This window comes from Suricata suricatta, chromosome X (genome assembly GCF_006229205.1).
Source record: "Suricata suricatta isolate VVHF042 chromosome X, meerkat_22Aug2017_6uvM2_HiC, whole genome shotgun sequence".
In the NCBI taxonomy this organism is placed as follows: Eukaryota; Metazoa; Chordata; class Mammalia; order Carnivora; family Herpestidae; genus Suricata; species Suricata suricatta.
In genome coordinates this window covers 16,845,407-16,872,638 of record NC_043717.1, presented here as the reverse complement: position 1 = coordinate 16,872,638, position 27,232 = coordinate 16,845,407, and the positions used below count along the sequence as shown (strand labels likewise).

General features: G+C 42.5%; 1 protein-coding gene and 1 non-coding gene across 3 annotated transcripts in view; one reads left to right on the top strand and one right to left on the bottom strand.

Moving 5' to 3' along the window:
* The window catches only part of SMS (spermine synthase), a 56,050-nt gene that overhangs the window by 3,852 nt on the left and 24,966 nt on the right, over positions 1-27,232 (bottom strand). Inside the window, exons 1-9 of one of the 2 annotated variants that reach the window (XM_029929529.1) lie at positions 26,838-26,911; positions 26,063-26,183; positions 22,180-22,270; positions 21,557-21,621; positions 14,551-14,726; positions 13,635-13,789; positions 12,755-12,844; positions 6,122-6,236; positions 4,984-5,063 (exon numbers count right to left, since the gene is read on the bottom strand). In XM_029929529.1, the coding sequence (XP_029785389.1) occupies positions 4,984-5,063; positions 6,122-6,236; positions 12,755-12,844; positions 13,635-13,789; positions 14,551-14,726; positions 21,557-21,621; positions 22,180-22,270; positions 26,063-26,130 (840 nt within the window). In that variant the 5' untranslated portion in view covers positions 26,131-26,183; positions 26,838-26,911. Of the gene's footprint in view, positions 1-4,983; positions 5,064-6,121; positions 6,237-12,754; positions 12,845-13,634; positions 13,790-14,550; positions 14,727-21,556; positions 21,622-22,179; positions 22,271-26,062; positions 26,184-26,837; positions 26,912-27,232 lie in introns of those variants that run through there. The other variant, XM_029929530.1, reaches the window with a different exon arrangement.
* LOC115284463 lies at positions 6,506-6,610 on the top strand. The gene has a single exon (XR_003905216.1). It is a non-coding gene; the product is annotated as a U6 spliceosomal RNA (small nuclear RNA).

Below are 27,232 nucleotides of genomic sequence, written 5' to 3'. Positions count from 1 at the left end.
GGCAGTTTTCACTTAGCACACTCGCTCAGCATGGCGTCTTCTTTCAGCGCACGCCTGTTTAGTAACCCATCATCTAGGGTCCTGCAGCGGGGCTTGGCCAATGTGCCCTTCACCAGTATATAATTTGGTTTCAACATCAAGTTCACTATGAGAGTATATAAACACCACACATGTAATTTAAGATTCACAAATAGAAAACACCGCTGGATGTTTTTAGAACATGTCACCGCTGGGGAAGCTATAGAATGGAAATGCCACCTAGGTGCACAGTTCAATGCTTTTTCTTGCCATCTTAAAATTGACACCAGACTCTCTTTACTGAAGGCATATGGAGGAACTTGTGACCGAGAAGGTGGTAAGGAAATAGGAAAGTTTCAATTTGTTCTTCCCCAACATCGTCAAAAAGCAGTTAAAAAGGGGGGGGGGACCTCACCACAAATGAAGACCTACCCCAAAAAAGTAATGTGACACATTTTACTTTCCTATTTAAATGGAAATACATTTTTTTTTCTTGTCTTAAGAAAGACATAGTGGTTTTTTTCAGTGCCACCGTAACCGTGCACATGAATATCTTGGCGGATGCTCTCAAGAGCAGCAACAATGCCAAAGAGAGAGGCAAACACCTGGCACTAGGCCATGCTCCAAAATCATGGTCCAGTCTCTAACTGGGAGATGAAGCATGGTGACATTGCCAAATCTGAAATCACGGACGTCACAGAGCTGGGGAAAATGTTGTGACCTCGCAGGAAGGTTCAACAAGTGTGGAGTGACCGGACCTGATGTACAACTCAAAGATCTAGAAAAATGGCAGAATAATCTGCTCCCATCTACCAGTTCAATTTCATTGGACTGGCAACTGTAGCTGGCATCATCATGGACTGTGAAGGAGCAAGATGAAAATACACAGCAAGGAAAAGTCCTGGGATACCTTTTCTAGCCATGTAGTGCATACATGCAAATAAAATGCGTCAATGGAACAAGAAAAAAGGAAGGACAAAGGACAGACATATTGGAGACGCAGAACAAAAACCTAATAGCAGAGAACTAAATACCTCTTAAGGATGAGAAGGGAATAATCAGGGGCAGGGGGACATCCTAAGAGGCAAATCCCTATTCAGTAGTTTGGTTCTAAAAGTTCTCCTTGCCCCATGTTAGGTGTGAGTACGTGACACACACTTTTTGACTCTAGATTTCTATATTGTTTTTATCTTTCAAATTTGACAGTTCATATGATTTTTGTAATGTAAAAAAAATTACAAGTACAGAAGAATGCATCCTTAATAACATCATTCTTAGCAAATTGAAAAGCAAGCTGAACAATATAATGACTTAGGAAATCACTCATGTATGAAACATGTATAAAAAAAGTACAGGTGAGCACCTGGCTGTCTCAGTCAGAGCATGTGATTCTTGCTCTTGGGGTTTTGAGTTGAAGCCCCACATTGGGCAGTGAATTTACTTAAGAAAGAAAAAGTACAGGAATAAAAAAGAGTAACACTAAAGACGGGCTACCTGGATAGGCATTTAGGGAGTAATGTAGATATGTCAAGGGTACTAGTCATGTCCACGACTCAAGGAGGGGTTAGTATTCTGCATAACTTAAATGAATACCACATACATAAGTTTGTATGTATCAAAGAACCTCGAGAGTTTTGTTTGTTTAATGGAGAGTGGGGAAGAGAAGGGAAGGTGCTCACGTCCCTGGTCTCTTGAAAGCAAATCTTTCCTGGATTGAATGGAAAGGGCCTAAATGTCCATCACCTGATGAGTGGATCAAGAAGATATGGTCTATATACACAATGGAGTACTACATGGCAATGAGAAAGAATGACATCTGGCCATTTGTAGGAAAGTGGATGGACCTCGAGGGTGTCATGCTAAGCGAAATAAGTCAGGCAGGGAAGGACAGATACCATATGTTGTCACTCATAGGTCTAACAGGAGAAACCTAATAGGAGACCGTGGGAAGGGGAAAGGGGAGGAAACGAGTTGGGGAGAGGGAGGGAGGCAAATCATGAGAGACTCTTGAATACTGAGAACAAACTGAGGGCTGAAGACGAAGGGGGGAAGTGGTAGGGGGTGATGGGCATGGTGAGGGGCACGTGTGGGGAAGAGCACTGGGTGTTATATGGAAACCAACTTGGTAATAAACTAATTAATAAATAAAAAAATTAAATAAAGACAAAGAAAAGAAAAAATTAAATTCCCCTGGCCCACCACAGCCAGCTCAATTCCCACCCACTCCATTTCCACAGCCTTCCCCGGTTCTGTGGCACTAACTATGCTGCCTCCATGCAGCCACGGTGATTACCAGTGACATCAAGAATTTGCTACTGTGACACAAGCAATTTCAGGCAGGACATTTAGTTTTTGTCAATCACTAAGAGGCCAAACAATATTCTCATTACATTTTTACACTTCAGTTCTCAGCTACATGCTCAGGTAAGGGGTCAGGCGAGAATCAAGAGTACCTCCTGAGCATTATCACATGGCAGTTTGGAGAAAGTACTACAGGGGCACCTGGGTGGCTCAGTCAGTTAAGCATCTAACTCTTGATCTCGGCTCAGGTAATGATTTCATGGTTTGTGAGTTCGAGTCCCGCATCAGTCTGTGCTGTCAGAACGGACTCTGCTTGGAATTCTCGCTCTCCCTCTCTGCCCCTCCACTGCTCGCTCTCCCACTCTCCTTCTCCAAAAAATAAACTTCAAAAATTGAAAATAAATAGTACATTATGGTAACTGCATCAGGACATCCTGAATCAAAACCTGTGCTCTTGACTCAACTACTGCTTCTTCCAAGGCCTGCACTCTCCTAGTTTGTATGAATCTCACCGTGTGGTACATTCAACCACCCCAAGTACCATGTGATCCCAGGGTATTAAAAAGGAGATCACCCTGCATTTCCAACTGTAATGAATGCAGGTACAGGAAACATGTCCTTATATATCTTTTGGATAGCCCTGGGCATATGTGATTTTTGATAAAAGTTGGTTGGCAAAGGCCAATTATCAAAGCCTGGGTCACTAATATTGACAAAGCAGCTGTGGTGCTCTGTTCAGCGAGCATCTCTTTTACTCTCCTGCACTGAGGCAGCGGCGCCCCGAGACTGCGGTCCATCAGGCAGATACCACAAAGGGAACAGTCACACTGTCTTCCTAACTCTGCCTGTTGTGTGCCACGAAGTGACTCGTTTTCACTGGATCCAAATTATTTCCAGTGTCTTCTGGTGAAAAACCCCAGGACCTGACATTTCCCCCCAACTTAAGCTGCAAGAGACTTCTGTTTGCAGAAGCATGAGAACCAAATTGTATCCATGAGCTCAGCTTGAGAACTAGCTACTCATGAAAAAACCTAAATCATTGAATTTGGGTTGCTCTCACAAAAATAAGACAACTTTGACCAGGCTTCATCGTATGCTTTTATAAAGCACTGGTCTGAAAACTTCTTCTGTAAAGGACCAGACAGAAAATAGTTTAGCCCGTGAAGGTCACACAGTCCCCATCACAACTGCTCAGCGCTGCCTCCATAGCATGAGGGCAGCTAAGGGTGAAACATCATGAACTGGTGTGGCTGTTTGCCAAAAAAACGTTGCCAGAATAAGTAGTACGTGAGATCTGGCTGGTAGTTTGCAAACCTCTGCTTTAAATTGTCAAGTCTAGGGGCACCTGCGTGGCTTAGTTGGTTAAGCGTCCGACTTCGGCTCAGGTCACTATCTCCCAGATCTTGAGTTCGAGCCCTGCGTCAGGCTCTGTGCTGACAGCTCAGAGCCTGGAACCTACTTCCGGTTCTGTGTGTCCCTCTCTCTCTGTCCCCCCGCCCCCCACATCTGCACTCTGTTTTTCTCTCTCTCTCAAAAATAAACATTAAAAAATTTGAGTCAAGTGTAGAATGTGTTAAAAAAATTTTTTTTTCTCTAAATATCAGGCAAAAAAAAGTTCCATTCATATACAGTTGTCTGTTTCTTTCCCTAGAAGCTTCCCAACACTTTCACCAAGTTCAAGGTCTAAGATTAATCACCATGGAGGGGAGTGGGATTTACATGCAAGGGAAAGAAAAGGAAAACAGGATGGGCTGAAGACTAATTCAAGGTGTCTCTTAGTTGTCTTCAGCATTATAACCTCAGATCCCAACAACTGCCTGGGGCGAGCATTAAAAGGCCTCCTTGGGAGAATCAACTTAAGACCTTTTTACTAGCTTCTGACATTTAAATATGCTATTGCTTGTTAAAGGAGTGGGGGAGGTCTCCTGAAAACACTTAAGAATTACAGGGACCAGACTGCAACACTGCCTAGATAAGTGCTTATTTTCTGCTTATGAATCAAGGGACTGGTGTACCAAGTGAAGAAACTCGATCAGTACTTAGCTCCTTTTGTGGTCATATTCAGAATTTTCTTCAGGAATTTAGTAGGTTTTATATATATATATATATATATATATATATACACACACACACACACACACACACACACACATACATATATATGTATATTTATTTTACATAACAAGAGATGTGAACAAACTATCTTTTAAATTTAAGAATCTCCTAGAGAATGGGAAAAAAACCAATTTGCTTCCATCTGGTGGCAGGAGCCCATACTACAGTCAAAGCAGTTTATTAAACTTTGTGTTGATAAATTGGCTTTCCAATGAAGAATCTAGAGGATGAGGAGAGAGAAATTAAAACAAAAAAAGAAACAAAAAATAAAATCACAATCTGTGTCTCCATCTGGTGGCAGGAGCTGGTACTACAGCCACAGCCCAAGGCTGATCAGTCAGGACAGTGGGCAATAAAAGGAAGGACACAAGAGAACTCATTAATTCCGGACAGGACAGGTCAGCTGTCTACAAACGCAGTGTTTGAAAGAAAAGAATGCAGTTATGATGTTCTACCCTTAACAGGTATAAATTTCAGTCATATGCATGCAAATTTCAAAATATAAAAATTCTTATTGAGAGTTTTGGGAAAAAAGAGTTAAGCATTTACCTGTGTAAAATATTTCCCATCCGGTTTCAGTACTTTCATTGAGAGGTCAAGAATCAGTCTGAGAAACTCCCATGTAGAATCTGGATATTAAAAAAATTAAATTATATAAATATGGGTTTGCATGCACCAGAAATATCTAATGTCAAATATTCACATTAATATTCAACAATGCCAACAAAAGAAAGAAGTAGGTAAGAGCTTAAGATTCCACATTCAAGAACTTTATTCGAGAAAATGTACTGTCATTTTGGCGTGTCTTGCACACACGTGCATATACTCGAGCAAAGTCAAAAGCAAAAGTCCCCGTGCTTAGCATTGCTCTCACTGCACCAATAAAGATTACTATATGTGCTGCCAAAGCAAGCACTCCCACAGTACCAGTAAAGATTAGACAGAAAGGCAGTGAATGAAATCTAAAAGACAATAGCTTTAAAGAAGCAACATCCTGAGAAACAATAAGAGTCGTCAGGTGGGGACCCAGTCTGCAAACTCAGCAGGAGGGCCAAGGTTATAGAAAAAACCGCTACACTGACATGCCAAACCAGCAGTGATTTAGAGTGTGTGGGTTGAAGGGGAGTAGTCGCTGGTGTTACTTAGAAAGGTCACCAGTTTGTCCGAGTACAGGTTAAACTTCATATTATGTACGGGAGCCTAGCTGGCTCAGTAGGTTAAGTGTCCGACTTCGGCTCAGGTCATGAACTGGCAGTCTGTGGGTTCGAGCCCCGTGTCGGGCTCTGTGCTGACAGCTCAGAGCCTGGAGCCTGCTTCAGATTCTGTGTCTCTCTCTCTCTCTGTCCGGCCCCCACTTGCACTCTCTCTCTCTCTCTCAAAATAATAAACATTAAAAAAAATTTTTTTAAATCACATGTTCATAAATTACCAAATGAGCTAATTTCTCAATAACGTGATTACGGAGTCATTTTATTTGTTTCTCTCAAATGACTGAGTAAATGTGCTCATTTAGTGACAGAACAGGATATGACCAAAGCCAAATCCAGCTATCTTTCCACTGTGAACCGCAGTTTAACTACCTTGAAGAAATAAAGGAAGTTACTGAGAGCCTTTCATTCTCACAAGGTACCAAGAAAAACATTTTCACAAACACTGTCTTAGTTAGAAAACAAAAAACAGAATCTACCTTCTTCTGGAGATGTGGAGATTGGAACAGCTGTCAAATCATTAATCACATAATCAAACTCTCTTCCTTCTTTGGCGTACCTCTTCAGTACTGGAATGCAGTCTTCTATTAGAACCTTCCAAAGAGAACAGGAATAGAGGCATGTGAGCCAACCCCTGTGGAAGCAGTTACGCCCTCTGTAGGGGAGGGAGGAAAATGCGAGCAATTGCTGAGATCCAGGATACATCGGTGAGCAAGATCGACTTCCATCCATGCCTATAAGGGCTATAATTCAATGCCTACTAGATATTTTAGTGCGCCTTCCCATTTCATCGAAGCAACAATCTACAGGTACTATGATCACCCGTAGTTCATAAGTGGAACAAAGTTAACAGACGTGACGCAGTGTTGGCTTCGGGAGCACACATACTGAAATTGGAACGACAGAGAAGATTCGCATGGCCCCTGTGCAAGGATGACATGCAAATTTGTGAACTGTTCCATATTTCCGGAAGAGAGAGAGAAAGGAGACATAGGTACCATTGCTTGCCCAAAGGTACCCAAAATAAGAACCGGAGCCGGGGCGCCTGGGTGGCTCAGTCAATTAAGTTTCCAATTTGATTTCCATTTAGGTCATGATCTCACAGTTTATGAGTTTGAACCCTGTGTCAGGCTCTGTGGAGCCTGCTTGGGATTCTCTCTCTCTCACCTCTCTCTGCCCCTACCCTGCTGTGTGCTTTCTCTCTCAAAATAAATAAACTTAAAAAAATACAGTATATAACACATATAACATACAAAATGTGTTAATCTACTATGTTTTTTTAAAGCATGCTAATGTATTTGCTAGGAATGTAACACATTTTTAAAGTTTTTATTTATTTTTGAGAGAGAGAGAGAATGAGAGAAAGAGAGGGCACACAGGTGCAAGTGAGGCAGAGAGAGGAGGAGAGAGGATCTGAAGTGGGCCCTGAGCGCACATCAGAGAGCACAATGTGGGGCTCAAACTCACGAACCATGAGATCATGACCTCAGCCAAAGTCGGGTGCTTAACCGACCTAGCCACCCAGGCGCCCCCAGATATTCTCCAAAAGAAGACATCCAGATCAGATGGCCAAGAGACACATGAAAAGATGCACAACATCATCAGGCAAATGCAAATCAAAGCCACAATGTGACATCACCTCACACCTGTCAGAAGGGCTAAAATCAAAAATACAAGCAACACCAGGTCTTGATGAGGATGTAGAGAAAAAGAACACTCATGCACTGTTGGTGGGAATGCAAACTGGTGCAGCCACTACGGACAACAGCATTGAGGTTCCCATAAAAGCTAAAATGTAACTACCTTATGATCCAACAAATGCATTACCAGATATTTACCCAAAGAACAGAACAGTAATTCAAAGGAATCCACGCACCCCAATGTTTATGGCAATATTATTTAGAATAAGCAAGCCAGGGAAGCAGCACAAGTGTCTGCTGATTAAAGACTGCATAAAGAAGAGGTGGTGTGCACAATGGGATGTTACTCAGCCATAAAAAGGAACGAAACATTGCAATTTGTAATGACATGGACGGAGCTAGAGGACCACGCTAAGGAAAATAACTCAGTATGAGAAAGACCAATACCATATGATTTCACTCACAAGTGGAATTTAAGAAACAAAAGAAAACAAATGAACAATGAAAAAAGAGACAAACCAAAAACCAGACGGTTAGCTACGGAGAACAAACCGATGGTTACCAGAGAAGAGGTGGGGGGGATGGGTGAAGTAGCAGAAGGGGATTAAGAGGACCCTTATCTTGCTGAGCACTGAGGAATAGGTAGAATTGTTGAATCACTATATTGTACACCTGAAACCAATATAATAATCTGTAAACTACACTGGTATTAAAATTAAGGCTTAAAAAAAAACAATTGCTCATCATTTTGAATAGGATCTCTGGCCCATATTCACCTCCAATTTCTATTCAAACTGTTTTGCATTTAACATAGCTAAAAAAATTTTTTAGACTGTCTCTGTCCAAACACTTACTTCACCAAATTCTCATGAACTGAACTAGTTTTCTAGGTAAGTTTCCTAGATTTTCTAAGCATTCATATCTGCAAATGATTCTTTATTTTCACTGTTTTCATTTTTCTACCTTACTACATTAGCTAATGCCTCCAAAATGAATAAAAGTAATGATGAGCATTTTCATCTTATTTCTAATTTTAATGGAAATGCCTTATCTTTATTTTTTTGAACATTTTTTATAGAATTTTACAGAACATTATCTTTAAGTTCTTCTTTTTCAAATATACTTTTTTAAACTTATTTATTATTCAGGGGGAGAGCACACAAGTAAGCAACAGGGCTGGGGGAGAGAGAGTGGAGAGGGGAGGGAGGGAGGGAGGGAGAGGGAGAGAGAGAGAGAGGAGAGAGGGAAGGAATATCTCAAGTAGGCTCCGTGCTCACTTCAGAGCCCGATGTGGGACTCGACTTCATGACTCTGGGAGCGTGACTTGAGCCAAAATCAAGAGCTGGATGTTTAAGCGGCTGGGTAACCCAGGTGCCCCAAGTGTCTGTTGTTTGGGTAGTTTCCCTTCCGCTGTAATTTTATCTTACCTAAAAGATGTTTTATTAAGAATGACTGCTAAATATCCCTAAATGTTTTGTCGTCTATTAATACATTATTTTCTCTTTTAAATAATTCATATAATGAATCATGTTGGCAGATTTCAAGATTCCCATCTTTATGTTTCTCAACTAAATCCTTCTTAGACCTAATACGGTTCTTTAAATAAACTGCTAGATGTAATTTAATTTACTCTCTTAATTGAAAATCTTGTACACTCACCAAGATTGACCTTTATTTTCTTTTTGCACTACTTTAAGGATTTTAGTATTAAGGTTACTCTATAATTAAAAAAGGAATGGAGAGTGCTTTGGAACATTTTCTATTTTCTAAAAATGATCAACAGAGTAATTATCTGTTTTTCAAATGATAAACATTTGCAAAGACTTGGTGTTTTTTAATGATAGTATTTTATTAATTTTTTAAATGTTTTATTTATTTTAGAGAGAGAGCAAGTGAGCAGGGGAGGGTCAGACAGAGAGGGAGATACAGAATCTGGAGCAGGCTCCAGGCTCTGAGCTAGCTGTCGACGTGGGGCTCGAACCCACAAACCGTGACACCGTGACCTGAGCTGAAGTCAGATGCTCAACCAACTAAGCCATCCAAGCGCCCCAATGGTGGTATTTTAATGGCTAAGGGGCTTGCCTGTTGCTACCCCCAGACCAGGACCCCCCCAACTCCTCGAATGCACCCAGAAAATTCTCAACCTCAGAAGAATTTTCCAGGTTCCTCTTAATGGTTGTTCTAATCCAGCAAACTGGTGTGTGTGCGGGGGGAGGGGCGGTGTGCATTCAGGCACTCTGCTTCCTCAAAAGCTGAACCATTTCAAATAAAATACTACTTTTACCATTCCATAGAATGTCTAAATGTCAGTTTCACTACCTACCATTGGTGCTCTGTTTTCAGACAGACTTGCAAGACAAGAGCTGTTTTCCAAGGACATTAGTAAACTATCCCACAAACATCCAGCCTCTAATTACAACTACAACTCAACATTACTGCAGGTTTGGGTTTGTGGTTCTGTTTATACTTAAATTGTTTTTCTGAACCTATAAAGGAAGTTACAAAAAGAGCCAGGGAGACAGGAATGTGAACACCCTTCTCAAACTACCCTATAACCTTGTATAAATGTCCTGTAAACTCTCTAAGTTTCATCTTCTTCACCCATAAAATTGAAATAATACCCACTTGGTACAGTTATGAGGATTACAGGTTAAAACACTGAAAGGACACAGGTCTGAACCAAACTGACTCCATGACAGGCTTTAAGTTTCCCCTCTGAACTAGAAGGCCTAAGCTGCAGTTTCCGAAACATCAGGCAGTTACACATTGCCCAAGGCAGGAGAGACCACCTTCGCAACACCCAATCAGAAAAGGCCAGCAACCACCCTCCTAAGGTGGAACCACATTCCTAAGGACAGGCCTGGAGATGGAAACTATAGGTAGTTACCTGTTGTTTAATGCTAGACCAACCAGTTACTCAGCCCATGTGGGGGTCCTGGGTCCACTCTGTAATTGGTTAATTTCAAAGATAGTCTAGATGTTGTGATTGGGTCCGGCCAAAAGTAACAAAACGCTCTAAACAAAACGTATGGTTAAAGTTGTTCCAATGCTGTCATACGATAATGATTGGATCACTGTACCTGTGTCACAATTTCCTGTAACTCCCTCTGCCCAAACCCCATAAAAACCCTGCTCAGCCCTTGTTCAAGGTTCTTAGCATGGATCCACTGCGTGAGTGAAATCTGAGAGACCGAGCTTAAGCCCGGCAAACTTAAACCCGTAATAACTGCCCTTGGCTTTTGCATGCGTGACTCGGTCTCCCTGGTGGTCTCTGGTCTTTGGGGACGATATTGCGATCTGGGCATAACAACACCTTGGCCAGAAAATCTGGCTAACAATGCAAACATTATTTGCCAACAATGGTAACTGTTAGATCTGTGTGAAACAAATCTGTCATGCTCTGAAGAACTTAATCCCATCTCCCTTTTTAAATTCTCAAAATACTAAGTGAAAAATATATATGAAGAATAGTATCTGAAATATATATGTATCTTTCTTTCCCTTTGCCCACAAAACAATTACAGCTACATTTTAATATAGATGGAATTCTTGCTCAGCCTAAGAAATTAACACACATGGGGGCGCCTGGGTGGCTCAGTTGGTTGAATGTCCGGCTTCAGCTTAGGTTATGATCTCGCAGTTCGTGGGTTCAAGCTCTGCACGGGCTCTGTGCTGACAGCTCAGAGCCTGGAGCCTGTTTTGGATTCTTTTGTCTCTTCTCTCTGCCCCTGCCCAATTCGTGCTCTGTGTCTGTCTCAAAAATGAATAAACTATAAAAATTAACACGCATGTACCATGAAATCAAAATTGGATGCAAACACATTACGGAAGATGGGAAAGGGGTAAGTAATTTACATATCAGTAAATTAAAGCAGTCATCTAAATTATAAATCTGGGGACACACATTTAAGATTCTGTTCAAATAAAATATATCTGCTTGGGGTGCCTGGGTGGCTCAATTAAGCATCTGACTTTTAAATTTTTTTAATGTTTATTTATTTTTGAGAGGGGGAGGGAGAGAGAGAAGAGAGCACGAGCAGAGAAGGAGCAGAGAGAGAGGAGCAGAGAATCTGAAGCAGGCACTAGGCTCTGAGCTGTCCACACGGAATCCGATGCCGGGCTTGAACTCACTAACCATGAGACCATGACCTGAACTAAAAAAAAATGTATTTGCTTGGCTATCTTCATCTAACAAGTACTGTAGATATTGGCGCTGAACACATGCATGTTGAGAATAAAATACAAAATGTAATGATTGGTTAACTTGCAAGTACAGTACAATTTAGGACAGAAACTAATTTGCTTATCAAGAAGCAAATGTTCATATACACATATAAATACCACAAAGAGATCTAAAGAGTAGCAGAACATGTCACCTCAAAATAGGCTACTTTTGTATATTGATCATTTTGAGCTGTAAGCATCTGAAAAACTGCAAATGCAGAGAGGAGCTTTCTCCAAACTCTCCTTCGTCTGCCCAGAAGATGGAGCCTCTGAAAGAAACTCAATTATCAGAGATCCCCTCCCTGGGGGATTCAAGCAGAGAAGGCTGACCCTTATCATGGGACACCAGACAAACGTCACAAATATTATACCAGCCCCATCTACTCTTCCAAGGGCCCTTTATCTTGACTAAAAGTCACTCTCCCTGAGACACCTACGACCCGTTCCCTATTCAGATGGTATTTAAGTCTGAATTCTAAAGCCGCTTCTGAGTGGCTGGATTATCCCCAGGTCTCTCTCAAGTACACACGAATATATATGTTAATCAACTTCGGTCTTTCTCTTATGGGAATCTTGGCCTAGAACCAGAAGGGCAGAGGGTAAGAGTGCTGACAATACAGAGTCCACCTCTGGCCCTCCACCTTGTTCATGTTTGGCTCAGTGACCTCTGTCGGGCCTGAGTGTTCCAGCACCTCAGAGATTAATATACATACCTTTGAAATGCAGGTCAAGGCCGGGATAGGTTTTGGCTTCCCAAGAATCTGTTAGAGATAACACAGTCTTTCCCCTTCCTGATGCACAAGTGATGCCATAAAATCTAATTAAAGGTTAGCTGTCAATCGGGGCACACGAACCTGCTGATCTCACTACAGTGTCCTTCCTGTGTGTCCTCTGCGTCTATAAAATCTGTGGATTACAGTCTGGACTTTGCAGAGAATAACTAAGCAGCTGCCACGGGTCATCCTCCACCCGATCCCGCCTGTCAGTAAGTGTCTCTAAATGAAACTTGGTGTAACCTGTACTGCAAGGCCTACTTTGTTTTCCGGTCACAAAGTGCCTTCTCAGTTTGGGGGGATATTTTACTCTCTCTCCTCCACCTTCTAACAGTAGAGGGAAAATTTTTCCTTCCCTATAAGATGATCTATTTATCTTCTGAACCAATTACACCTAAAGTTGTTTTAGGAAGGCACAATTCAAGTCAGTAACAGACCACTTGACTGAAAAATGTTATCTGGAAAACATAATTACCTGATAGCAGTCTCCTTTAAGATTGTCTAAGACGTCGCCACATGTTTTTCGCATGTATTTCTTACATCCATCAATCACCATCTGGTCAATGTTCAAACAGGTCAAGGAGGAATTCATCCTGAATTTAGATCCAAGAATTCTGAAAGAGTAACACTATTGTTCTGAGAGTGAGGGGCGCCAGTGAGCAAGGGGCGGAGAATCCCACATGGGACAGGGTGGAGATGGGGGAGGGGAGAAGTGGGGCTCACTGGATGTGGGCCTCAAACTCATGAACCATGAGACCATGATGTGAGCCGAAGTCAGATGCTTAACAACTGAGCCTCCCAGGTGCCCTGAAACAGTATTACTTTAAAGAGAAGGCACAGGGCGGGTGGCTGGCTCAACCAATGGAAGAAGGGATTCCTGATCTCAGAGTTATAACTTCGAGTCCCACACTGGATGGAGAGATTACTTAAAATCTTTAAAAAAAAAAATAAAAGGTAATACAAACATTTTATAACACTAACTTGGGTATCATATTTACTAAAACAAAACAAACACAAACACACAAAAAAAACACCCAATGATGAATGAGACAATGATTTCATTTTTGTACCAAGGTCATGCAAAAGGAACTCAATTTTCTTTTCTCCTCATGAAGCCCTTCCAGAAAATGCTAAGCAGTAGACACGGGACCAAGGTAGTTTTTATTTCTCAACCAGAGCATCTCTGCTGCTTTGTTCGTAGCCACATGAAAAGTCTACTAGTACTAAACTGAAATGTTCGCTCAAAGCAGTATTTCTAACACATTTGCCCCATATCATTAACTGGAGTCTTAAGACAAAAAAGGAGGAAGAAAACAAAAGAAGCCAATTGAACTTGATCTCCAAGCAAAGGATATCTCTACCATAGTGACCATCTTTGGTTTCAGTTTGACTATTTCACATAATATGCCCCCATCTCCACCCCCTAGAATCAGCACATCTTTGCCACTGTAGTCTTCTTTTCCACTGCCCATGATGGCCTGGGTATACGCCAAATCACTTTCCGCCAGATCTAGGGAGGAAAAAAAAACAGGTCCAAAATGGTGACTCTACTGAAACCCACACCATGACCTGACTCACCATACTAGAAAGTGCTGGAATCTAGCCTAAAATACAAACTAAAAAATTTCTGATCTTTAAAAAGCGTCAACAATGTGCAGAGATACCTGTTTGTTTTGCATTGTGGATTTTTCATCAACTCTACCCATCTGATATCTAATACGATCTATCACATACAGATCACACATACATATATGTTGAAGAAAACTCAGTTTTGCGAATGTTCTGATATGCTAATTAAAGCAATTATGTCTTTCATTACATGAAATATAATATCTGGGAGTTGTTCAAAATATGAGAGGGAGGAAGCAAACCAGTGTTTACAGGAAATAAGACTGACCAGGAGTTGCTAACTGTTGCCACTCGGTGGTGAACATACATGGTTTCATCATATTATTTTGTCTACTTAGGTTTGAAATTTTCCATTAACAAAAAGATTTCTTAAAAAATAAGCAATCTTCTTCTTTATAGAGGTATTATGCAAATACTCAGCACTAAGAAAACAAAGAAAAAGGAACATCAAGACAAAGTTTTCATGGCTCTGCCATAAAACATGAAAGCCCAGACAATCCACAGGTTAATATGAAATAAATGTTCCTTTCAAAAGAACAGCACTGCCAAGGACAAACTAGGACAAATCCACAATGGTGTATTTGTCAGGAAAACATAGTCACTTTGCTATGCAACTGGGGTAGGGATGGAATGAATACTTACTAACATCCCCACTAAGGATCAGAATATTTCCAAATTGCTTTGAGTGTAGAATCTTAATGTTCTGATAAGGTGAATCTTCATCATATACCACTTCGTCTATGTCATACTCAACCAGGCGACCGTCAGCAGTGGGCCAGTATCTGTCAATGGCCCCTCCTCGAACTATGGGTGGTAGTCTGGAAAAATGGAAAAAGGAATGAGCCTTACAGGAATTGCTTACAGGCTGCTTCTGGTGAAGCTGCCTTCAAAGTGAATCTGGAGGGGCGCCTGGCTGGCCCAGTGAGTGGAGCATGCGACTCTGATCTCAGGGGGTGATCCATGAGAGTATGAGACCCACATTGTGGGTAGAGAGTACTTTAAAAAAAAGAGTGAGGGCGCCTGGGTAGCTCAGTTGGTTGAGTGTCCAACTTCGGCTTAGGTCATGATCTCACAGTTCCTGAGTCCGAGCCCCACATCATGCTCTGTGCTGATGGTGCAGAACCTGCCCAGGATTCTTGCTCTCCTTCATTCTTTCTACCACTCCCCCACTAACTCTCTCTCTCTCTCACAAAATAAACAAAAAAAATTCTTTTTAAGTGAACCTTGAAGGATGAGAGTGCAAAAAGCACACAGTATGACCTCAGGCCAAGTCCGGAGTAGTATATAAATCGAAAACCTTGGGCTTTCAGCTATATACAAACATGGCCCTTACCAAATCTCAACAACTGTGGTACATTAAGAGTTTACTTTTTAAATAAACCTTTCTGGCATGCTTTAATTTTCCCTATTAAAAAAAAAAAGCTGGAGAAAATGGCAACCTCAGACATCATACTTCACACCCCAAATTCTTCAGCAGGAATCAAGACTGCCTATACAACCACACTGCCAATATCAAATTCATACAAGTGCACATGGATGCCAACATAGTAGAGAATCCATATTTCAATATCCCCACAAGTGTCTCAATCATGTCATTTATAGCTGTTCTGCTTTTGAATGAAGAATCAGACACTATATTTTGTTTTCCTTTTTTGAACCTCATTTCATGTAGTATAGTTTTTCCCCTTGATGTGCTTCACAACCCTGACCTCTTAGTCCAGACCAGACGTCCTGTAGAAAACCCCTCACGACGGCTTGCCTGAAGATCTCTTCATCAGAGTCATGTCAGCATGTATTTACACAAGTGTCGCATCAGGGGCAGAAGATGCGTGCTTTGTCCTATTGTTAGAGATGTTAAGTGTGACCATTTGATTCAAGTGGATGGCACTAGATCTCTCTGTTTGCAATGGTATGTTTTTTCCCTTTGAAATTACTAAGCAGGCTGTGAGGTAGTCTTCTGAAATTGGGTGAAGGTCCTGATCTCCCAATAAACCTCCGGTAGTGGCTCTGGCAACTAGAAAATTCTTGCCCGAACCAATTATTATTACTATAAGGATTGCAAACATGATTTTCCCATTCCTTTCTTTCGTAAAAGTTCAGGGTTTTAGACAAGGTGAAGGTACTAGAAACTACCAGCAGAGGACACTAAATGGCAATGAAAACAAGATCGAGAAAAGGGGCTTGGCAAATCTAACAGGAACACAAAATGAGAACTCACTGCACACATAACACAACTCCGTGCAAGTCATGTGTTCTCAGAGACGGTGGTGTTCCGGCATACAACAGTTCAGCAATAAAACCACCGGATGCTGGCATCTGCCACCGCTGACTCGCTGATGGATGGCTCCCTTTGTCCTGGTCACTCACCTGTTTCCAGGAATACAGTCCGAACCTTTCCTAATGAAGCTTCCTCTGAGCAAACACTAACTGAACAACAAATTCCCATAAACTCTCATTTAATCCTGATTTAACCACTTGATCTTTCAGGTGAACAAATACAGCTGTTGTAATTATCAGCAGATTAGAGGTTTGTCTTGTAAAATGTGGTGCCCCAAACAGGGGAATACCTCGCCACCCCCTCTCTCTAGAACAGGCAAACAGGACTCAGGGGTAGCATCTTCCACCCCAGCTGATGGCTGGTGGGTGGAGGGAGCTGGGGGAGTAAACCACCTGTGACATTAGATGAAGGTGACAAATATCAAGTCATGGGTTTTCAGGGTAGGAAATCCACCGCTGGTTGGCCAGCCAGCGATCGGGAATTACTGAACTATGCACAAACCCACTGAAAATAAATGTCTGTTCTCAACTGTATCACTAGTGCCTTGGAAAGAGCTCTTTCCTTGATTGCAACACAGTGGATCTGTTTTGGGTTGGATTTTTTTTAAGATTTTATTTCTGGGGCACCTGGGTGGTTCAGTCAGTGTTCAGCTCTTGATCTCACATCAGGTTATGATCTCATGGTTCGTGAGTCTGAGCCCCACAACAGGCTCTGTGCTGATGGGATGGAGTCTGCTTGGGATTGTCTAATTCTGCCCCTCCCTGTCGCTTGTGCGCACTCGCTCCCTCTGCTCTCTCTCTCTCTCAAAATAAACAACTGCACTTGAAAAAAATCTTATTTTAAGTAATCTCTACACCCATTGTGGGGCTCAAATTCACAACCCCGAGATCAGGAGTTGCATGCTCCACCAGCTGAACCAGCCAGATGTCCGCAACACAACATGGGTTTTTTTGTCTTTGTTTTTGAGTTTATTTATTGGGGCATCTGGGGAGTTCAGTCGGTTGTGCATCGGACCCTTGATTTTGGCTCGGGCTATCTCACAATTCGTGAGGTTGAGCCCCACATCAGGTTCTGCACTGACAACATGGAGCCTGCTCGGGATCTCTCTCTCTGCCTCTGCCTCTCTCTCTCTCAAAATAAATATTTTTTAAAAAGAAAATCTAGAGGGGCGCCTGGGTGGCTCAGTCGGTTAAGCCTCCAACTTCGGCTCAGGTCAGATCTCATGTTCGTGGGTTCGAGCCCCGCATCAGGCTCTGTGCTGACAGCTAGCTCAGAGCCTGGAGCCTGCTTCAGGTTCTGTGTCTCCTTCTCTCTCTGCCCCTCCCCCTCTCATGCTCTGTCTCTGTCTCAAAAATAAATAAAACATTAAAAAAAAAGTTTATTTATAAACAAGAATCTAGAAAGTTTAGTTATTTCGAGAGAAACAGACACAGACAGACAGACAGAGAGGGAGCACAAGCACAAGTGGGGAAGGGACAGAGAGAAAGAATCCCAAGCAGGCTCTAAACTGTCAGTGCAGAGCCTGATTCAGGGCTCAAACTCACGAACCATGAGATCAATATCTGAGCCGAAATCTAGAGTCAGATACTTAACCAACTGAGCTACCCATGCACCCCACCATGTTGGTTTTTAAAGACTGGCAAAGAGGCGACTTCCCTGACTCCCCACTCCCGGAGTCACGGAACCTCGCCCGGGAATTGCAGATCCCAATAAAGGCTTTCTTGGCTCCAAAATAAATAAATAAATAAATAAATAAATAAATAAATAAATAAAAAATAAAGACTGGCAAAGAAACGAAAAGATCTCTAACAGGATGGGGAAGCCACCTATCTTGATGAAGCACTCATTTCAGCATGAAGGCCATCTGCTTAAGGGGCTCCAGATATTCCAGAGCCCTACACAACTCTTGTTTCAATGGTCACTGCTGAAAATTAAAAATGGATCCTCGAGAGAAAGTCAGGTAAAAGACGTCCTGGGCCTCAGGTGTACTGTGGGAACCACAATATCTGCCTCCACCTCCCAACACAACTTAACTGACATAAGCATGTTTTCCTGTTCCTTTTCTTTTGAAGAATAGAATATAATTTTTGTTAATACATCCCATGGCTTCTTAGTTGAAAATTCAGGTCTAAGTCATCAGCCACAGGGTATTATAATAATTTCAGATGTAACTGTGTTACTTGTTAATGACTAAATTTCTAACCATGTCATTCCCAAAACAGAAAAGTGGCACCATCCTTGTCCTTTTGAGGCCAGTAACAAAAAGCCTAGCACCAAATATTCCCAATAACTTCTCAACCCCTCCATCCTGATTTTATAAAAAGATGTAAAAGCAGCAACAAGCAGAAGGGAAGTCTGTATTCTGAACTGAAAATCAGAAGCCCAACTCCACCCTCAAAACTCCTACACCAGGGGCGCCTGGGTGGCTCAGTCAGTTAAGCGTTGGTCTTCGGCTCAGATCATGATCTCATGGTTGGTGGGATTGAGCCCTGCGTCAGGCTCTGTGCTGACAGCTAGCTCAGAACCTGGAGCCTGCTTCGGATTCTGTGTCTCCCTCTCTCTCTGACCCTCCCCTGCTCACACTGTCTCTCTCTGTCTCTCAAAAATAAATAAAAAATAATTTAAAAAAAAAAAACCTTCTATACCAAAAACAAAGAACTGGTCATGAATGCCGAAACCCATAAACGATTCTATTTACTCACGCCTAAAAATAACCCCAATAAAAGTCAGACCAATAAAAAAATCAGAGGCCTTCTGATGTTGGCCAATTCATTATCACAGAGTTAACACATTTTACAACACAGTGGGAACCTGCTGAATTCAAGCTGGCGCAGTTATGAAAATTCTGCGAGCAGGGAAAGATGGAAAATCTACAAGTGTGTGGGTGTGGACATGTTTTTAAGATAGGAAAGATGGAAATATAGCTGAGGACGTGTACACTGAACTGAGGCAGGATACATAAATCTAGGTACTCTGACAGACTTCAACAAAGTGGGCAAGCTGTGCACTGCTGCATTACTAGCAGTCCCCTGCTATCTATCCTACCAGAGATCAGACAACTTTCTGGTTATCGTACATCAGCCCTAGAGCTTTCCTATGGGCTGAGGAACTTTGTTGGGAGCCCCATGGGCCTCGCTTGATGACACGGTCACAGCAAGGAAACAGCAGACGTTTGCATGGCTCCTGCCATGAGAGGTGAAACTGGTATCTCCTGCTACTGCTGCTCATGTTGAAAATAAGCCTGTTGTCATTAATTAGGCCTGACAGCGTTCCAGATCAGACCGATATTCCCACACAGTTACCCCATAAGAAAAAACATTTTCCTGTCCCTGCATAAGAGATTTTAGATCAAAACACTATAGATGTTTGACAAAAGGCTCTTCTAATGAGCCTTGCGGACCCAAAACATAGACCTGAAGGGGTTAAAAACATAAGGAATGCATTTAAGTCTGGCCTGGAGAAAAGGAGCCTAAATTGGAGATAAAAAATAGAAGACAGGGTCAGAACATAGTCCCTTCCCAAGGTCCACATTCTACAAATATTCTCCCTTGTAAGGACTTCAGTTACGAGGATAGACAAAAAAAAAAAATGGAAACCCAGGTGCAAGGCCAACACACCTAGGGTCCCCATTGTGCCTGCATCAAATGGCTTTCTCAAGCAACTTGTTAACAAGCATTCTTTTTCTTATAGTTTACGAGCCAAAAAAAAAAATAACTCCTAGCCTATCTATATACAACTTAACCTATGTTTTAATCTTAGCTTTACTAATTTACATAATATGTTATGTTACCCTGCTTTCTACCCAAAACATCCTGTTATATTCTTGGTTATAAGATTTACTCAACCTCACTGTAAGTACGTTACATGACTTGGTTATAACTTATTAATTAAAAACAAAGTTGGGGCACCTGGGTGGCTCAGTGGGTTAAGAGTCTGGCTTCGGCTCAGGTCATTATCTCACGGTTCATGGGTTCAAGCCCCACGTCGGGCTCTGTGCTGACAGCTGGGTCAGAGCCTGGAGCCTGCTTCGGATTCTGTGTCTCCCTCTCTCTCTGACCCTCCCCTGCTCATGCTGTCTGTCTCTCAAAAATAAATAAAAAACATTTAAAAAATTAAAAGAAATAAATAAAATAAAAACAAAGTCATAATTATTGGCAAAAAACTAAGCCATACAAAATAAAATAGGTTTGTTACTTTCTTAATCTGGGAGACGAACGCCAAAAAGGAATGGGATGGTTCTGGACACTTTCGGTGATTAAAACATCTGATGTCATGTTATCGCTTGACCTACAAATAAAGACACCAAAGCAGACAGAGATGCCTGCCTGGTGATCAAGAAAGAAACTTGTGGCTTTCTCATCACTGTCTCTTGCCGACACCGTCCATCCTTCAGGGACCCCTGGACCTGCTGGAGCTGGACTCTGGCAGAACTTACCATGCTGAGTGATTCAGTCCTCATACATCGTAGGTCTTGCCAAAATGACTTCCCTCTTCTAGAAAGTGCTGTCAACTAGAGAAATCTGTATTCTGGTCACTTCTATCAATGATGGTGCAACCCTGGCAAAGTGTGTTTGATGTTGTGAGTCATGGTCTGGCCTCCTACTCTTCGGGGCCTGATAAGGAACCACCCAAACAGGGCAAGAGCAAACTGCTGAGAATTATTTGTTGGGCATCTATGATTCACTCCTATTCTTAACTCCCAGGACCCACCCAAGACTCTGTCCATTCCAACAAAGGTAAGAACTGTTACGTCTATCAACGCTCTTTTAACAACTGACATCAGGGACAAATACGTCTACACTGTTCAAGAGAACTTTCGGTGAGAAATGTTCCGTATCTGTGCTGTGCACTATGATAGTCACTAGCCATTTGCTACTGACAGGAGGCTAGTGAGACAGAAGGAATGGAACTATTTTTATTAACTTAAGTTTAAACAGTCACTAGTCAGGAAAGGAAAAACATCTCCATTACCATTTAAAAAGAACTGACCTGTGGCTGCTCAAAATGGGCAGCCTCTCAATTCTTACCATCTCAAAAAGTTACCTTACTTGAAAGCCACGAAGCAAAATTTCTAGCACCTCATTTTGTCCTAAATCTTATAACTGAATGCCACTTTGGAGCCCAGAGTTCTGAGCAGAGACAGCGACCTTTTTCACGTTACTGGACCAGGTTGGGAAGTTTTCTAACTCCCCTTTGAGATGGAAGCCCCTTCAGCCCCCTGCTTTATACAGTGAGTCCTCCTTCCTACCTTGTCTTGTGTGGGTACGAGGCACCCACTAGCTCAGGCTACCATGTGGCCAAAAGCAGCCGCTACAGGTGGACAGCACAACCGTTCCGATGACCTTACCCGACATCCAGGAGTGAACTTACCGCTTCACTCGCCCAGTACTGTCCTGACTCAATTCTTTCATTCTTTCTTCTATTTTGTTCAGAAGCTACAATTAAAAGAAAGAAGTCAATGGGCTTACAGAACAAGCTAAAAGGAACAGCTACCTTACAGACCAGGAGGCTGAGGCCATGGTGACAGAGCCGTGCGATACTCCTGTCCTCCCCCATCCCTTCAGCAGCCTCCGGGCCTGGCCCAGCTCCACACACTGCACCAACCAGCCCACGGTGCTGACCTAACCGCGGTCTAAGTCACGAGTAAGATAACAGGAAAGGGGAGAGCAGAAGGAGAGGGCACATGGAACATCCCGCTTAAAGGCATACGTTCCCTCCAGTGGCAAGTAAAATACGTTCCCTCCAGTGGCAAGTAAAATCACTCAGTATTCAAGCAGTCAAGGGAACAACGACAAGCCAGATTCCCAACAATAACTGAGGAATAACTATTTTTCTTCTAAAATCCTTTATCTGGAGGGAGGAAGGTTTAAAGTTAACTGAGACATAAGCAATTAACTAAGATAATTTTATCATTAAAATAGACATTTAATGATCTTCAAATACTTAGAATTACATGGAAGTAAATAAAAAGTCAATAAAAATGAAAAACCAACACTGTCAACTTCTTGGCCTTGTGAATCGCCATCATAACTCTGAAGGTCCAATAACACCAGTCCGTGTGGGTAAATTCTCAAATTGGCAAAACTACAAAGGAAAATATAAATTTAAGGTTAGGAATTGTATCAAGGCATTCACAACAAAAAGATATCAACCCACCCAATTAGAAGGAAAGACAATTGCTCTTTGTTCCCTAAATTACATAGCTAACCATTTTGGTTTCTTAGGAGAGCCTCTTCTTGGAGATGAGGGAGTACCACATGCTAACGTTTTCACCTAACAAGTTCTTGCACCCAGAAAGTGACTCAGTAGCACGTTCTGTGAACCTGTTTTTTTTTTTCTTCAAAGTAAACTCTACCCCCAATGTGGGGCTCAAATGCACAATCCTGAAATCAAGTCATATGCTCTACTCTCTGAGGGAGCCAGAAGCCCCTGTGAACCTGCTTTTGAAGAAGGTTCCATGACAAGTGAGCGGGCCAGACCCAGTAACCATGGCCTCGACACCCAGTAACCCTGGTCTCAAGATGAAGGGAGGGTAAGAAAGGGCAACTGGGTCCTCCCAATTAACCTTCAGAGAGTTCAGACCAGAGCCGTGTTTTTCTGACTGCAAGAAGGTGGTGGTTAAACGGACTTGGCAACTGGCACGCCGCAGCCGTGCACTGCCGCCCAGAGCCGGCCTGCAGACTAAGAACGGTTTGTACAGTTTTAAAGAGTTGTTTAAAAAGAGAGAATTTGACAGACACTTTATGTGGATTCTTCAAAAAAGCTTTCTGACCACTAATTTGATAATCTGCACATTATTCTTAAAACATCCGGGTATCACATCCAGTAGAAGCTAATTACTTGGAAAAACTTCTGTTTCAATCACATATGTGTAGCTGTACTGTACGAACACAGAGGAGAATGTACAAGGTTATGACATAAAATTACTTCTTAGTGTAAGTTGTGGTTAAAGAAACATTTGAAAAACGCTAAATTAGAAGAATTCTGTCCAGAGAATACCAGCAGTGTGCCTAGATTAAAAAAATAAACACTACTTACTGGTTAATTTTTACCTTCAGCCTTTAAATGGCTCCAAAATCAAGTTCAGGCCCAGGAAAACACAAATCAATTACACCTGAATGTAGCTGATCATTTTTCCTTCCCCCTCCACCACCACCAGCACAAAGGACAGAGGCTGGGGACAGGGAAAGGGTAGAAAAATATCACCTTTAACCACCTGATTGATTCTAGCTGAATTCTCTGCCAGAGAACACAGGAACACAGACAATGCTGGAAGTTAAGGTCAAGTACCAAATTCAACGGATTAAAACCAGAAATAGAGAGGAAAATTTGTGGGGCAGTGGCCCGGTAGGGTAAAGAACATGTAAAAAGGTGGCTGAGGATCAGGACCTTCAGCATCACAATGTGGCCTTTAGCCAGAAGTCAGGCAGAAGCAGGGTGCCATCCCCCTGAGCCCAGTGGCCTGCCAACCTCCCCCCATCCATGCCCAGGTGAGAGAAGTGAGGTTTCAGGACAAGAACCATGGGGATGAGTCCAGTTGACTAAGCAAGAGAAGGAGACCAACGTGGAAAGTAAGTTTTTTAACTAAGCATGTTGGGGAGCCTGGGTGGCTCAGACAGTTCAAAAAGCATCTGACCAAGGTCATGATCTCAAGGTTTATGAGTTCAAGCCCCACACTGAGCTTTCTGCTGTCAACACAGAACCTGCTTCAGACCCTCTGTCTCCCTCTCTCTGCCCCTACCCTGCTTGCTCTCTCTTTCTCTATAAAGTAAAAACATTTAAAATAAGCATGATGCGGGGCACCTGGGTGGCTCATTCGGTTGAGCATCTGACTTTGACTCAGGTCATGATCTCATGGTTCATGAGTTCGAGCCCTGCATCAGGCTCTGTGCCTGGAGCCTTCTTTGGATTCTGTGTCTCCCTCTCTCTGCCCCTCCCTGACTCATACTCTTGTTTTTCTCTCTTTCAAAAATAAATAAAAACATTAAAAAATTAAATAAGCATGTTAATTTTCATTTTTTCTGCTTTCAGAAGTCAACAGCTCGTATCACTCAAAATTCCCTTCAAGGAAGAATTGTAGACCCCCGTACACAACTGGAATTGGTGTACGTGGTAGAAAAATCAAGAGATGAGGTAGAGAAATAGGAAAGGCCTGGCTGTAAAGGCAGTTAGGAGACTGTTAAGAGACTCAAGGCTTCACCTGGGGTGGAGAAGGAGCCTCCTGGGGCAGCAAGGTGTCACGGCTCCACTTGATGTAGTCCCCAAAGGAAGGACCACACCCAGGACAGCAAGAGACCATGGGAGGGAAGGTGGAGAAAAGAGGACCGGACAGAGAGGGGCTGAATGCAAGCTTGTAGGAACTGGAAGGACCAAGGACAGCTGCAAATCTCTACTTCCAGGAAACACGCTGTTAACTGTGTCAGAGCATGGAGGAGGGGAGGCAGGAGAGTTTGGTGGTGATGGTGATTTGGGGTCACCCTTGAGGAAGAAATTATTTTAGATACATTTGAGGTGTCTGCTAAACACATATATGGTGGTCTACTACATAGAAACACAAATCTGGGCTTAGGGAGAGAGGAGCTGGGAAGTCTTTGAGAGACAACAGGGGAGGGAAGACCCATTACTCCCCTGGGGTGGACCACGTAGACATATAAAGAGATATGAAAGGGGGAGTGGTGCTCAGAAGTAAAAGTCTCCCCCGTCTTCCAGCATTGCCTTCTGGACGTCTGTAAGATCATGGGGGTGGTTATTTTTCCTTTTAATAGAACAACAAATGAGAGAATATGGGACATTAATGAAACCATGTGGAGTTCTAGTACTTTGTACCTTGGGGGAATGGAATTAAAGTCACTGAAAATTCCCAGGAGTTCACATTTTAAAATTAATAGGGCAGGGGCACCTGGGCAGGTGCACCCAACTTTGGATCAGGTCATGATCTCCCAGTTCATGGGTTTGAGCCCCACAGCAGGCTGTGTGCTGACAGCTCAGAGCCTGGAGCCTGCTTTGGATTCTGTGTGTCCTTCTCTCTCTGCCCCTGCCCTGCTTGTGCTGTCTCTCTCTCTTAAAAATAATAATAAACATTAAATTTTTTATTTTTTAAATTAACAGTGCAAATCACTACGAATCTTACAAGTTTTGCACACTAAACCAGACTAGACAGAATACAAACCTAGACTTAGGAGAGCACAAAGCACACAATGCACTGGCGCATCTTATGGGTCAAGTCTTAATTTAGGTTTCCTTTTCTATTCCCAGAACACACCGGCTTTCATCTACATATTAATTATGTAAAATCCAGATGCTCTCTAATGTCTTAAAAAAAAAACTTGAAATCTTGGATCCTCTCAGCTTCCTGTCAACCTCCTTGTAGATATTCTCATCCTGCATTTGACCATGGTCTGCATTAATTGATAATTTATAACAGTGCTACTCGCAGTGGGATTCACAGTGGGGTCAGCCAACCAGTAGCACCAGCACCCCTGGGAGCTTGCTGGAAATGCTATTTAGGGTGCTCCCCCAAAGCTACTGCATCAGAAATTCTTGGAGTGGGACAATTCTGAATTGCGGCCAGCCAGTTCACCCTGTTTACTCTGTCCAGGGAATTCTGGGTCCTGGCCATGTAGCAGCAACACCTGGCAGAGGGGTTTGGAAAAATACTGATTGATGCCCAGTGGCCTCAATCTCTGGGAAAATGACTGGGGTAATGGCGTCTTGTGAAAGTGCTCCCAGGCAAGTCTACTGTGCACAAGATGTCAGAGGAGGAAGCAAAAATACCTGGACACCACCCCACCACTGCCCTTTGTCCCCTACCCTCCACCCCCCTAACCCCCAGCTGAAGTACTCAGATCGAAAAAGCAGCACTCAAGGCCACCTCACCTGCCGTCTTTGCTTATGTAGGTTGCCAAATAACCATGGTCTTGCCAGGTGTGCACCGACTCTGTCATCCCTTGCTCCTGGAAAATGGACTGGAGGCCTTTCAGAATGGTCTCACCGTCAGCTAGAGAACAAGGGAGAAAAGGCAAGGTGGTCAGGATGAAGTACATTCCAGAGGAAGGCCAATGAGGCAATAAGACAACCAAAGTTTCTGAGAAAACCTCAACAAAGAGTTGCCAGCGTCCCCTATCCCTTTTGTCATAAGCTGTGTAAACGGTCAACTCCACGAGGAGATGCTACACAGATTACCAGGTAACACAATAAAGACAACAAAAAAACCCACAAAATAATTGTGCCAAATAATGCAGACATGTACTCAGCCAACTAGAGATGGCACAACACAATGTTTAGCCTAAACCAGAAATCAGAGATGCATATGAAGGAGCTTCTACTTTATCATAAATAAATTAATGAGAATATACAGTACTAAAAAGGGGATATCCATTCAATGTTGATGGGTTTAAGTGACTTCAAAACTTTTGGTTTTATGTTTCAGATGTCTCACAGTAAGGATGGGTTGCTATTATAATTTGAAAAAACCAGGGCCACTCAGTAACCTATTTCTTTATGGTAGGAACTGAACAATTCCACAAGCAACAACCACTATGCATCGTGACCTCCTCCTTGGCCAGAAGCCAATTTCCCCCTCCCACCTCACCAACCTCCACATTGGAGCTCGATTAGGTGATAGAAATTGCATTAATCTCTGAAGACTCACTTGATGCCAGAATCTTCAAGAATATCCAACATTATGACACTTAGAGGAAACGCAAAATACAATTTTTTCTCTTCTAGTTCTGTATGTAAGCAGTCATTATCTGAGAAAGTGAGATAAAAAATCGAGATGAGACTAAAGGAATTACTCTGTACTGTCCCTGAGCCCTGCACAGGCTGGTGCTTTTTCCACATAAAATAGTGGAGGCAGCAAAATGTCAAAAATGGAGAGTGAGTCTGTGACCTGAATCAAGGCAAAAGAAAAAACAAAAAGATTCACAGCTGACCACAGTGCGGCTTCATAGGAAAATTACACTAGAATTCCTTCCATAAGCTAAGTAGCACCAAAACCTGGACTAGAAGTTAGGATTTTTTTTCACTGCACATAGAATGTATCTC